This window comes from Monocercomonoides exilis, assembly GCF_001643675.1.
Source record: "Monocercomonoides exilis strain PA203 chromosome Unknown scaffold16-1735695, whole genome shotgun sequence".
NCBI classification, from domain to species: Eukaryota; Preaxostyla; order Oxymonadida; family Polymastigidae; genus Monocercomonoides; species Monocercomonoides exilis.
The window spans coordinates 750892-766093 of record NW_027150561.1 but is presented as its reverse complement, the minus strand read 5'-3'; the positions used below and the strand labels follow the sequence as shown (position 1 = coordinate 766093).

The 15202-nt window shown below is 37.7% G+C and overlaps 1 protein-coding gene across 1 annotated transcript; it reads left to right on the top strand.

Annotated features, from left to right (window-relative positions):
• Positions 1-4752: 4752 nt before the first annotated feature.
• Positions 4753-12549, top strand: MONOS_13060 (uncharacterized protein; the record flags this gene model as incomplete). The annotated part of the gene is made up of 1 exon (XM_067865739.1): positions 4753-12549. One exon carries the CDS (start codon positions 4753-4755, stop codon positions 12547-12549), a length of 7797 nt encoding a protein of 2598 aa, XP_067729588.1.
• Positions 12550-15202: the final 2653 nt, after the last annotated feature.

The window sequence follows — 15202 nt, the reverse complement described above, 5'->3', positions numbered from 1 at the left end:
TGACTCTCTTCAACTGTCATATCGCTGCATTATTTCGCCTTTTCACATAATTCAGCGACAAATGCGAATATGTTGTTGAGCATTATTCTTCTTCCAGTAAATCTATAATTCCTTCAACTTCTGCAAATAACTTCAAATATATATCATTTTACTCGTTTTATTTTGAGGAATACAAAGAAATAAGAGCCAAAGCCACTTGTTACGAGGAATTGAGCAAAACATCGAGTTTGTGCAAAATGAAATGAATGGAAGGGATTAGCTTTCACAGGCTTTGTCTTTGCATTCATTATCATTTATTCAGTTTAATTTGAGTTTCTATCTCATCATTACACTCCTTTATAATTTACACGTCTTCGCGCGTTCTGCTTGTAAAATTGACAAATGCCACAAACCTTCCGCCAAACGGGAGAATTACCACTCGTGCATTTCTAAATTCACTTCTTCATCATCTGCGCAAAACATAGCCTTTTCTCAATGGATTAGATGAATATTTCAAAGCCTTCAACAACCGAGAGCTTTTGACACTTTTTTGAAGATGCATTTCTTCTTTCACAGGGCTTATCAATTTTCACAAGAAAATGTTGTCATCGATCGAAAGGAAGCTTTTGCGATGGATTTTTAGGAAAAATTGCTTCATGAAATGATTGAAGAAAAATATTAAACAAAAACAGAAACCAACATCCTGCAACTATCTCTTTATGGTGTTGTTCAAGGTGTAGATGATCAAAATGGGAATTGTGCTATTCTTCTGGAATAGTTTGAAAAGAATCACATTTTTATAGCTGGAAAGGGCGAATGTTTCCGATCGTTTACTGTTAATTTTCTCTCAGAACATCCACTTCGACACAATTTCCATCAAACGATAATTTCAAATGCGATTATTTCCTCTTCGATTTCTTCTTCTTCATTTTGCATTCCTTCTTCAACTTCTCCGTCCACTTTTCATTCAGAAAATGTTTTTATCGCATTTCTCAATTCTTCACCAAAGAATCAAACAAACCTGCTCAATCATCAAAAGAGCAGCTCAATTGATTCCTCAATTCAGTTTTATTCTTCAACAGATTGTTTTCCTTTTTTAATTCGTTTCTCCAATCGACTCAACACTTCCGTTTTATTCTTCAATTCTTATATCTCTCATTGCATCTTTTTAGATCATCAATACCTAATATAAAAATTACATTCAAAGATTCCGGATAAATTTCTTCATTTTCTTCATCGTCATATTCTTCATTTCCTGAAATAAAACATTTCCCATCATATCCAGAAAAATCAGATTAATTATTTCTGGAAATTTTCTTTTCACCTCTTCTTCTTCCTCCTCTTCTCTTTTTTGAGACTTCAATTCGAATACCATCAATTCTTCTTCCACAAATTTGTTCTATTTCCATTGCATCTCTTATTGCATCGCAAAAGTGCTATTTTTGCAGCGCATTTATCAGCATCAGGAAATGGAAAGCGAATGAAGAAGCTAGCTTTGAACATATTGGCACTTTACAACAACAAAGAAAAGAAGGACTTTTCATTCATTGCTGCCTTTTACACGATTTCTATTTTATCTTCAAACGGAGAATTAATACCGACAAGCATAGTCGAACAATAACACCTTGTTATTTTGTGTACTCTTTTCATCTTTGACTGAAGAAGGCCATCTTAATTCATTCATTTTTCCTGTAGAAGCATTTTCATTTCATTTGTTTGATTAATTTCCTTGGCTTGAGTCAGTCAAATCGACAAATGATTTTTTAACGAACGTTTTCCTTTGTGAATGAAGACAACAACATCTTGACTAATTTACCAAAGAATTGTATTGTGTTATTATGGCAGACGGATTTGTTAAAAAATATTGTGAGAGTGGCGCAAGAAGGGCTTTTCGTTTGAACTGGCAAATAAGAGAAACATATTCGTTTTAAGTGATTCCTCAGAGTTTTCAGTTTCATTCAAACATTCATCCTCAGTTGTGATGCAAAAGATGAGCTCCAATGCACAGGGAATTCAGATGCTGCTCTCTTGAAATATATCTCAAGTTAATTGGCATACAATAAACTCTTTCAAAGAGAATTCCTTCAAAAATAATCTGAATGATTATTCAAAGAAGAAACCATCTGAAAAACGAAAATTTCCTTTTGTGCAAACAAACTGTGGACTTTGCTCGTCTTTAGCGAATTTTATGTTCGACACATCAAATACACAATTCGTGAAGAACAAACAAAATTTTCTGTTTTAGATCTATTTCTTTCCTTTTGAGCTGATGAGCAGTGTCCAGAAAGTGAAAACATTGAATAACAAATCTATTTGCTGGAAACAGAGAAAGATGGGGATAGAAGCGATTTCTTTCATCATAAAACGAATATCTGCTCAGAGGAATGAAAATGATAGCTGTGCGGATAATGCAACTTAGAATGGCTCTGATATTGGCAGATAAATTTTTTAACAACACATGTGATTCATCTTCCACTTTTGGCTTGTTCTGATCGGATGGATTAATTGCCCATCCTTTTCATCTGAATTTTCAATTTGAGAATTAGTAGTCCTTTGATTTTTTTGGGGGAGGGAGGAAGAAGCATCTCAAAGGTGATGAGATTTGAATCAAAAATCTTTATGATTGAACGAATTGTTCATTTCAATCGTTGTCTTCCTTGAATTGATTCCTCTTGACCAACAGCATCCTAATTAGCACAGACGCAACTGTATTTGCTGATCCAGCTTTTCCAGCTTCGACTTCTGAACTCTCAATCCGCTGTTATTTTCATGTTTCATCTGAAATTTCATCGCCTTCCTCTCTTCTCAAGTTTATGAAATATTCTTTTTAATTTTTCGGAGACTAAAGCCTCACTTCTCATTGCAGCATCTTCTGCTCAAAAAGAGCCATCTCTCCGAATGAGATTTCTCTTGTGGGTTCTGCTGTTATTTATACATCACTCGAACTATATTTAGCAAACCATGTTCATTCGTTCCAACATATTGGATTTGGCAATTGTTGAATTAATCATCCCAGAGTTGCAATTGCAATTAACAACACATCGAGCAATGTTTTTCTGAAGGGATAGATGCAGAGTTTTATTTTCGTGCAATGGAAATTGAGAAATCATTGAAAGAGAAAACACCATTATTGCATGTTCAAAAAAGACAATCTTCAATGAATGTTCGGCTCTATTGTTGTCCATCAGTTTTTTTGAGCTGCATATTGAGCTTCAAGTGGAATTATGCGATAAAGAAGAAGAAATCTCACAACAATATGGAGTTTCAGACATCAGATGAAAAAATGTTCCTTTCATTATGAACAAAACATCAAAGAAATTCAATTCATTGAAGAAGATAAATTTCGAGTATGTGATTCCGTTGATGAATGCAAAGTTTTTTTTCACTGTCAGAAGAACTTCTTGTTTGCAATGGAGCTCTATTGGAGCGGGATTAATTTTCTTTTATGAATGATCCTTAGTGAGGGGGGAAATATCTTCATTTTTGATTATTTGAGGTGAAATAAAGGCAAAATTAAGTGAACTTCACAATGATGTTGTGCTGCTGATGGAAATGACGAATTCACAATTTCTGAGCCATACCGATAAATTACAGTTATTTCAATGTTCTTTTCTTCTTCAATTCAAATCTTGAAGCAAAATAGCCTATGAAGATAATTATTATATTCCTGCCTGAAAGCAAAGAGAAGATAATAATCCATATCCTTGTCTTCGATGAATCAACATTCCCACCAAAAGAGGCAGACAACTCGATCAATACAGTTATTCCTGAGTGAAAAAGATTCTCAATGAAAATATCTAAAAATGTTTTTTCGGATAGAACATTCGCTCAAGAAAACACAACTTTGAGCAAACTGAGCATAATTTGCAAATGTGAAACCTAACAGAAAATGCCAGCTTATCATCGACCGAATGGCAATTGCCGCTAACCCTGAATTGAACAAGTCCCACGTATATCCCTTGAGACAATACGAAAGCTTAAGGTTAATCTATTTCGTTTTCGAGAAATTTGCATCCTTTTCGTTGATGATGAATCATCAAGATTCAATATATCAATCATAGTGCATTAGATCGATTATTATTCTCTACGAAACAATTGTTTCAAAGGAGTTAATGGCTTTTTCAAATTGTTTTGGAAACAAGATATCTGCTGTGAAGTCTTCATGGTATCAAAATTATCTTCAAAAAAGGTGATTTTTGAAGAACCAAGTTTTTGATGAATAAATGTGAGAATTCCAAATGATATTCATTCATTTATACTTGAATTCTTTTAATTCAATGTTTTTCTCATTTTACGAACCTTTTCGAATTCAAAAATAATTCAAAGGGAAATTTGATTCAACTCCCATAATAGAACTGCTTGCAGGAGTGAGAAATGAACTCGATTTTTCCTTGTGTTGCAGTTGCCTTGCTGCTCCAATATTGCTGCTGTTCTGTCCCTCCATGTGAAATCAATCATTCGAGCATTGATTCCCGTTCTCCAATGAGCAAAATGTCATCCTCTTTATTTGATTCCTTTCCCGATTTGTTGAGTGAAAACAGAAAGCTTGAACACAATAATAAGTGTGCACGCTTCAATGGAATTATCCAAGAAATCAATTCTTCGTTGGAAATATCCTCGCTTTGTTGTGCCTTTCCCCCAAGCTGCTCCCAATTTGTATTAACTCAAAATTCATTTCTTGCTCTTCGTGGCTGTTGTGTGGTATGTTGCAAAACAGCATCGAAAAGCCCAATAATGTGCGTTTCTGGGTGCATGCTTTTGTCCAATATTTCGATGTGCTCTTCCGATGCTCAGAAAGCTCTCCCATCCCTTGTTTCTTCTCTGCCGGAATCTTCTTCTTTGCTTTCCCAAAATATGCTTGAAATTGATCAAAGTAATTTTGGCTCGTTTTGTGTTTCCTCGCATCCCTTCTGCTCATCTCCTTCCCTGATTTCTGTGCGCATTGGACATTCTTCGTTCTCGAATATTTCATCCTTAACAAAGCCTGAGCCATCCAAGCCTGATGAATCCATATTGTTCCATTTATCGACAAAAATGAGATGTTGCTCATTCGAAGCAGTCTGTGATGCAATTGATGGAGGGATAATCCCATCAATAAACGAACTTCGTCACTCTCTGAATCTGTTCAATTCCTCATTTCGTGCCTGTTCTCGCACTCCAAGACCAAATGAAGCCCAACACGGAACTCAAGAAAACCCAATAAATGTGAGTTCAAGGATTGGTTTGCCGGATGGCAATCATGAGTTTGAATGGTGTGAATGGATTGATTTGCCAAAATATGCAGGGAATGGTGGGGCCATTTCCTGCTCTATTTCAAGCGCCAATGTTTCAATCCACAATTGCCTCTTCCAGAACTGTTCTTCAAAAAGCGATGGTGGAGCAATATACTTTCATCCAATTGCAGTTGCAAATATAACAGAAACAGACTTTATTGGATGTCAAGCTGGAGGAAATGGTGGAGCCATTCATCAATATCAAAATACATATGTTAATCAAATGGTTCATTTTTTAAAATGTAACTTTCGTAATTGTTCAATAAATGGAAATTTTGGAACTTCAATTTGCGGTGGATTCGACAAATTTCCGTCATCAGGTGAAATTGAACTTGGCTATTGCGAATTTGATGGAAATTATGGTAATAATGCTTATGGATCCATCACTTTTGGAAACACACCATCTTTGAAGCCCAGAACAATCAGCGTCAATAACTGCAAATTTCAAAAGAACTCTCTTTCTTCGACTTCTTCATTATATGGTGGAGCTGCAATTGCCTTCATTCCATCAAAATCTTGGATAAGCGGTTTCAAGTTCATTTTTTTATGTTTATTTGATGGAAACATTGCGGCAAATGGAAGAGGAAACGATATACACTTTTATGGTGGAGATGTAATTGAATCCCCATTCAGTAATTGCTTCTCGACAACAAAAGAAAAGAGAATCTGGAACAACAACACAGCAGACAATCAAACAGTGAATGATTGGATCACTTATTATTACGAAAAGTTTGTGAAATCAGATGGAACAGACAAAAATAAATGTGGAGTTACTGAGGCAGATGCATGTGAGACACTTGAATATGCAGTTGGGCAGGCAGATGCAAATTCTGAATGGGAAGTGATTCTCCTTCCCTCCTCGTTTTCTCCTTCATCGTGTGTTGACGTTGGAACAAAGCAGATTGAGATGAATGGGAACGACAAAGCCACCTGCATAGTGCAGACAAACATGCTTCCAAGTGGTGCTTCAGTCTCGTTGTTTTCGATCTCGCTTGGCTCTCTTTCAGCCTCCTCGTTCTCCATTGTCCACAACTCGTTCCAGTCGCCATCGCCTTCACTGTTCATCCTCACTCAGCAAGCAGCTGCCCTTACCATCTCAGATCTCACCATCACAGGCTCATCCTCGGCCATCATCTTCAGCTCGTCTCTATTCATGGTTTTGTTTGGCTCAATGTCTATTTCCTCCTCCGACATCTCTTCTGTTGCTCTGGCATCTGCTCCTCTGTTCCACTTTGGCACTCTGTCAGATGTGGTGAACATCACATCGACAGGCATGAGCGACGTGACTCGAAGTGATGGGGGAGCAGCACTTGTGGCCGATTCAGATGGATATCTTTCGCTTTCTGTGAGCAGCTGCGAGTTTGTGAGATGTGGGTGCAGCAAATCTGCTGATGGAGGAAGCCATCTGCTGAGGATAGGGAATGGAAACAGCGTGGAGATTGATGGATGCACATTCGCTGAATGTTTTGCAGGCAGCGAGGGTGGAAAAGGAGGGGCGCTGTGCGCAAACGTTGAAATGGGAGAGGGAGGAGGAAGGAAGATGATTGTGAGTGAATCGAAGTTTGAGGGATGTGAGTGCAGTGAGGAGAGTGGAAGAGGAGGAGCGATATATGTGCAGTTGAAAGGATCAGCAGAGGCATTCAGACTCACTCAGCCGATGTTTGGAGGAAACAAGGCGAAATGGGGAAAGAATGTGTTTATTGCAGCAGGAAACATTGATGAAGAGGATGTGAGAAATTGGCTTGATTGGAGCTTGACCGAGGATGAGTTGGGGTGTTTGGATGATATTGAGGGGGTGGAGACAGAAGCAGCATATGGGGATGTGGTGCTTCCCCTTGTTGTGTATCTGTGGGAGAATTTCACAGGGCCAGTGCATGTTGGGGGAAGCAGGGCAGCAGACTTCAGTGCGTGTGGATTTGCCGAGGCGCCATGCTCTTCAATCAGCCGAGGATTGGCTCTTCGATTTTCATTGGCTGAGTCAGGCGTTATTCAACTTCATGCACCATTTGTGTTAAGCGAAGAGGTGGCAGTGCCTGAAGGAGAATGGAGAATGGGATGTGGAGAGGAGTTGAAAGTTGGCATTGATGTGAGTGTGAGCTCAGATATATCACAAGAGGGAGTGATTGCTTCAGGCAGTTCATTTTCGATTGAAAAGATAGTGATGAATGTGAAGAGCCTTCACTCTGAGATTGAGTATCTGATGATGTGTGTTGGAGGAGTTCTGAGGGTGAGCAGTTGCGAAGTTGACTTGAGGGAAGCGACAAGGGGTGTGGGGCTTGTGGCAGGGAGAGGTGGGGAAGTGGAGATTGAGGATGTGAAGATGAGTGGGAATGGGCTTGAATGTGGAGTATCAGTGATTTCATTCAAGGGAGGAAATGGAGGAGGATGGTTGAAGATGACTCGATGTAACATTTCAGGGATCAACATCAATGGTGTGGCAGAGTCTGGGTCAGGAGTGGAATGGATGAATGGAGGGTTGCTGGAGATGAGTGAGTGTAACTTGAGTGAGATTGTGAGTGAGAGAGGAAATGGGGGAGGAGTGAGGGTGGTGATTGAGAAGACAGGAACAAAAGCTTGGAATGATGAGAGCGAGCCAATGGTAAAGCTGAGTGGATGTGTTTTTAATGGGTGTTGTGTTGAAGGTGAAGGGAGGATGGGAGGAGGGGTTTGTGTGGAATGTGTGGAATATGGGAATGCTGCTGATGCTGATGCTGATGCTGATATTGTGATTGAGGGATGCCAATTCAAGAGGTGTGAAGCGCCAACAAGTGGAGCAGAAGAAGGATATGGAGGAGGGATGATGATTGCACTGGAGGAAGGAGGAGATAGGTTTGCTGTGAGGGATCCAGTGTTTGGAGATGGAGGAAGCAAGCCAAACAAGGCGAAATATGGGAGCAACATGTTTGTGCAATCGGCTGAGCTGAGAGGCAGCATCACAAACACCACACTGCCATTCATGGATGGGATGAGGGGTGAGGAAGGGATAGAAGAGCAGTTCATGGGATATGACGGGAGCGACAGAGCGAATGCAATCCCATTGGTGTATTTCTTTGAAGAGATTGGAGCAGAAGCGTATGTTGGGAGTGGAGGTGCAGACACAGTGGTGTGTGGCTTTGAGAGGCATCCGTGCAGATCGCTTCATCACACAGTCACCCGATTGGAGGGAGGAGAGGGGAAGAGGATTATTGTGAGTGGTGAGAGTGAGGTGGGGAGCGAGGTGGATGTGAGTGGAGTGGATGTGAGATGTGCATCTGGAAGCCTTCCTTGTGTTGTGAGGTGTTTGAAAGAGGTTGGAGGGAATACAGGAACTGTGATTGTGAACACAAAGAGATGTGTGATTCAGGGGATTGTGTTTGCTATTCCTTGCTCGTTTGGAAATGGAGACAAGAGACTGATTGCAACGCAGTGTGTGGAAGGGGTGCTGGAGGTGGAAGAGAGCTCGTTTGGGATGGATGAAGGGGAGAGTGGATCGATTGAGTTTGTGATGATCACAGTGAATGAAGGAACATTGCTATGCACAAGGCTGAGCATGCAATCTGTTTCAACGAGTTGTCCAATCATCTGCCTGGAGAATAGCGGGACAATCAACATGAGCAGCTGCAACTTGTCAGATGTGGAATGCGAAGGATGCAGCACTCTGGGTGTGGAGGTAGTTCTGAGTGAAGATCCAGAAATGGGAATGAGCAGTACAAAAATGGCACATGACAAATCAAACAACAACACGACAGCAAACATTGAAGTGAATGAATGTGTGTTTTCGAGAGTGGAGCAGAAGAACGGAAATACACCTGGGCTGCTGAGGGGCACAACAATCTCAGGATTAACACTGCGAGCGAACAACACCACACTGGAAGGCTGTGGCTCATCCTCAAGCGAAAGAGGAGGAGCAGTGCTGTTTGATCTTGGGGATGGTGGGTTTGTTACGTGGGAAGATTGTCAAGCGAGTGAATGCTTTGCGAAGTCGAGTGGAAGAGGGGGTGTGATCTTCCTGGATTGTTCGTCGAGCACACAAGCACCGCTTCCTTTTCGCTTCAGCAACATCGACTTTTCAGCAAACACAGCATTGCGAGGGAGAGATGTGTATGTGAGATGCACCAACATCGACGCACAGATCAATGAAACTCAGTTCGACCTCGACTTCGGCACATCATTCAACCGCACATTTGCGATATGGGGATGCACGATGCAGACATTTGAAGATGAGGAAGATCTTCTGCTGAGAGTTGCACCATTCATGGATTATGTGGTGTTTGCTTCATCGACAGCACCTGAGGCATCAGATTCAATTCATTGTGGCAGCTCATCAGCTCCATGTGAATCTGTGAATGTGGGGCTGAGGCATGTGATCAGCAGCACATACAGTATCCTGTTCATTTTTGGCAATTCCCTCATCGCAGGCCCAGCATCAGCAAGAGATGTGGCAATCCGGTCAGCGGACAGAGTTGAGACAGCAACAGTGCATCTGGACCAGCCAGCGAATGGAGCAGAGGAAGAGGGGATCGTTGTGTGCACCCTGCGAGTGGAGATTGATCTGATCACATTTGCATTTGGAGCACATTTCTCATCGCCTCATCCATCCCTTTTGCATGTGAAGAGTGGTTCTCTTGTTCTTTCACGCACAATGTTTTCAGCGCAGGATATGTTAAATACACCGTCTGCATCAAATGAGCAAACACTGCAACTGAGCATGGTGCGTGTTGCCCAAGGCTCGCTCTCAATCCTCCAATCCAGAATTGCTTCAATGAGAATTGCATTGCCATTCCTCTTGATCAGAGAAGCAAATGCAGTGAATGTGTCACATTTGGATGTTTCGGAAATGTTCTTCACAGGGAATGTGATGGAGCTGCACAATGCATCAGATGTGCACATGGAAAGTGTGAGACTGGAAAATGTTGTTGCAAATGGAAGCTGTGTGATAGTAGATGGCTGTATGATTGTGAGTGTGGAAAAGCTTGCCTGTTCAAATACTCAGGCAAATGGAAGCGTGTTCAAAATCCACTCGACCAATCCTGGTTCAAATTCAAATGGAAATTGGAATGTTTCTCTCATTGATTTGTGCATCTCAAATATCACATCCTCTGCAACAGATGCATCTCTTTTCTGTGCAGACCAATTATCTGGCAAAGTGCATTTGAGCAACTGTTCACTTTCACAGAGCACATCTCAATCCAGCAATCCCACTGTTGCATCATTCAAATCGTGCTCTGAGATCACAGTTGATTTGTGCAGTTTCATGGGCAAACAACAAGAACCACTTGCTTCTATTGAAATGGATTCAGGTGCAATCTGCCGATGGAATGAATCGTTGGTGGAACTGTCAGGCAGTATTGCTATCATCAGGGATACAACAATGGGAAATGCATCGCAGGGTGCTTTGGGTGTGAGAGGTGGAGTTGTAAATATTGAAGAAGGAAAATTTTTTGATAACAATCCGAGAATCGAAGGATATCCATCTGTGAGAAGAAACGTTGTTTGTGAAGGAAATGGTTCACTTTCGTTGACCAGTCTGAAGGGAGGAGATGGATGGAAGGACAATTCATCGCTGTGGATTCTGGGCAGTGGATGCCAGCTGTCAGGGCTGAGCGATAACAGACCATCGGAGCTGTTCATTCCTTCGCTGGAGAGTGTGAAGACAGAACAAAAGGGAGAATTCACAACACTGCACTTCAAGGGATTGCTCCTTCTCCCCTGCAATCTATCGTTCTCAGTGATTGTGGCTGTTGGAGAAGAAGAAACTGTGGATCCATACTCCTTTGAAAGAGATGGATTTATATCAGAAGAGGCTGTTGTTGCAGACATTTCATCAGCTATGATTGAGCAATCATCTGATGAATCCGAGGTATCTGTAGCAATACAATTTGGAAGAATCGACTCACCTTCATCAACAGATCGAATTATTCTCAAAAACAAAAGTGAATCTGGTTCAAAGGGAGATGAAAGAATTGTTGAAGGAGGGAAAGAAGGAAAATCATCATGGGTATTGATCGTAATTGTTTTATTGGTTGTTGTATTATTAATTATTCTTGCTATTGCTATTGTTCTGGCTGTTCGATGGAGAAATGCAAAGAATGAAGCGAAAGACTTGAGAGAGATTGTGAATGACACTGTGAAAAAGGATTCTAAGGCGTTTGAGATGGTGACGATGGAGATGTCACCTGAGGAGCAGTGGAGGAGAGCTGAGAGGGAGGCAGAGAAGAAGAATGAAGAGAGGATAAAGAAGAGGGTGTATGAGAATAGCTTGGGACACTCTGAATCATCTGAGCATTTGCTGAGTGAGAGTGGTTCGACTGAATATATCTTGGGAAAAGACTCAGACAAGATTCCTCAATGGGCATTGGAAAAGGTTGATGAGAAAGAGGAAGAGACAAGGAAAAGAACACCATCACCATCCATCTCATCCACTTCAACCACAGACACTTCAGACACTGACACAACATTTGTTCGAGGGGAAGATCTGTGTCCAACCACCTCATCCATGTCGAATCTGGTGGATGCCATGGCTTGTTCATCCCCTCATGAGAAGCTGATCGTTGACTTGAGGGATTCTATGTTCATGCTTCTTCATGGAAGGAATGAGAAGAAAGAAATAGAGATTGGCAGTCTTCAACAACGGGAGATGACAGCTTCCCAGATTCTATTCTGGGTGGCTAATGTGGCATTGCACTCGTTTGAAGATGAAGAAGATGAACTTCCCTCACTGACCAATCTGAGTCCGCATATTGTGTTATTCTCAGAACACATGGTTATCTGTATAGTGATGCATTCTGATTTATTGTCAGATGATGATTCAGACTCTTCTTCCATCTCTTCATCAACTATTGTGACTTCTGCAAGTGATGATGATAGAGATTCTCTGCTTTCATTAGCCTTTGAGGATGAAGATGAATTCCAAAAAGAGTGTCTGAGGTGGAAGGCACCCGAGCTGCAGATAAACATGAAGATGGGTGCAACAAAGGAGTCGGTGGCATTCTCTATTGGGATGATGCTGTGGGAGTGTCTGACATTGAATATTCCTTTTGGAGAATTCGAGGCAGAGGTGGCAGGGCAGAAGATTGTGAATGGAGAAAGGCCAAATATGGAGATGTCCAATTCGTCATCTTTGGTTGAGGTAATCCAATCATGTGTTTCAGAAGACGTCTCAAAACGACTAAAACTCACAGATCTCAAGAGAGAATTTTTCCAGAGATTTCCAAAAGATGCCTTGATTTTCACAATTTCTGATGCAATTGATCTTGATGAAGAAACTGAAATTCCAAACATCAAACAAGAGACCGCAGTGAGTTTTGAAGCACATTGAAAAGCTGTTGAGAAGACAATACATATCTTCTGTGATTGGTCAAAGTTGTTGAGTTCATCAGTTTTATCATTCATCTCCATTCATCTGGAACAGAAATGAATCAGTGAACAAGTAATCATTATCAAATGGAATATTTTTAATTTTGTTTTTATTTTTTGTTTAATAAAGTGTTGTATTGTATTTTTATTCTTTCGAATTTTGTGGTTTTGCATTTGATGAAAAGATGACTGTTATTTATAGAATTTTTGAGTTCGCGCAAATCACAAACTCTCAAAACAAGAATGTAAATCCCAATTGATTTTATTTCAACTTTTCTTTGAATCTTTCTGAAAAATAACATTTTTTTCTGTTTTTTATTTGACTTCCAATGATCAGTGTATTTTTTCGATTCATCCTCTTCACAACACTCTGTGTTTATAGGCTTAAAAAAATAAAAAAAGAGAGAGATCTCATTATTTCTCTTTCAAAAATAAGATTCAGCCTGAACCAGATTTTATCTCACTGCAAATTATTTCATTCGTTGATAATGATATTTTTCTGTTCTCAAACTTTTTTTCAATTTTTATTCATTCTATAATATGATAAATCATTGAATCAAATATTCTCAATCAAATTTATTTTTATTTTATTTTATTTTATTTTTTATTTTTTATTTTTTTTTATTTTTTATTTTTTTTTTTATTTTTTATTTTTTTTTTATTTTTTATTTTTTATTTTTTTTATTTTTTATTTTTTATTTTTATTTTTTTATTTTTTTTTATTTTTTATTTTTTATTTTTTTTATTTTTATTTTTTTTTTTTTATTTATTTTTTATTTTTTTTTATTTTTTATTTTTTATTTTTTTTATTTTTTATTTTTTATTTTTTATTTTTTATTTTTTTTTTTGTAATGAGTTGTATTTTCAATGAGTATTTCCATGTTTTATCCAATTTCCAAAAAATATTGGAAATTTTCAAATGAGTTGTTGAAAGTCTTAAAATGAAAATTTTCGATAAAAATTGTTCAAGCATTTTTAATACACCTCTGTGACCTAACAAATCACTTGATGCTTCGTCTGTTAAAAAAAAGGAGGTTTTTTAAATAAAAATAATATTAAACATTTAATTGCTGAAACTTCTAGAGATTTTTAAAAGCATCTTGGAATAGATTTGTCGATAGAATCTGGGACAAAATATTTGACTTCAGGCATTTTCATTGAAAATTTTTTCACTTTCGATGAACTTTTTGTGATCAAAAAATTGAAAAAAAATGGGTTTATTTATTGAAATACATGTGAGGTCACAAAACATTTTGTGATCATATCAATGATGTTTGTTTACAGTTATGAAAATCATAATTATTATGAAATCTGACTAAGTTCAAAAATGTTGAATGTGAGACAATTTTTTTATGCTTTTTGCATAAAAAGCTTGAAAGTCCGTATTTTCGCCCGTTAATTAATTTTATTTTATCACGTAAGTGATTATTATTGAAATCATAACTCTTTTCAGTGTGTTGATTATTCAAATGTTTTATTTCCTTTGAGAGGAATTATTCATTTGTTTGAAAGAATTTCATAAAATTGTTTGAAATAATGACGTTTGATATAATTTTCTAAAAAAATATTATTTTTGAAAGGAGTTGTATCTTTTCAGCGATTATTAAATTATTTTCCTAAAGAATTCAAAAACAGATAATTTTGAAAGAATAAATATGATTTCGAAAATGATCACTTATATATATAAATATATGTATTATCAAAAACTAAAAATAAAAAAAAATAAATGAGTGATTACTCACAAAACAAATAAGAATTTTTGTGGAGTTAATATTATTGTGTTTTATGCTATTCACAAGAAAATATAAACCGAAATATTTTCCATATGGGTATTTTTTTTTGAAAAGGCACAAAATATTAATTGATCTGAAAATCAGATCACAAATGATCAGAAAATGTTGATCATTCCGTTCCCATCTTATATTGTCATTTATTCCAATTTTTCACTTATTTGACTAATTATAAAGTATCAAGTTTCGATTTGATTCAATTCATATAAACATTTTGTTTAATTGTTGAATATGTATTAGTGTGTATCCTTTTAGTTGTAGGTCATGATGAACAAAAAAATAAAATAATTTTTAACTATTTCAATTCATACGTTTTTAAATACGTCTTATTTTATTGTTCGTTCACTAACTCTATTTTGCATTATTCAATTTCCAACAAAGGAATGATAAAACATATCTTTTCTTGTAATTCTTATTCATATTTATGATTTTGAAGAATTAAATATTAAAAAGCCTTAAAATATAAGAATACCCCCAATGTTGTGCGAATAAAATGAAAACACATACTTGAAAAACGCTTCAAATAGCTTTCCAAAAAAGATTTTTGCACTGTTTATTAAAAATTTACTATTTTTTTTCATCTTTGAGTTAAAATGATGTTTCAGACACTTTTGCATTAACAGCATCAAAAGCATCTGCATCATAAGCGTAGGGTCAACTTTTTTTAATGGGACTTTTTCCTTTATTGGCACTTTTTTTATTTTCGATCACAAAAAGCTGAGAAGTGTGAAATGGCTTTCAGCATTTGGATAACCGATTTTAACAAAGTTGATTCAATTTATTACCGGTTTGTTTTTTAATTTTTGTTTATTATTTAACGAGATA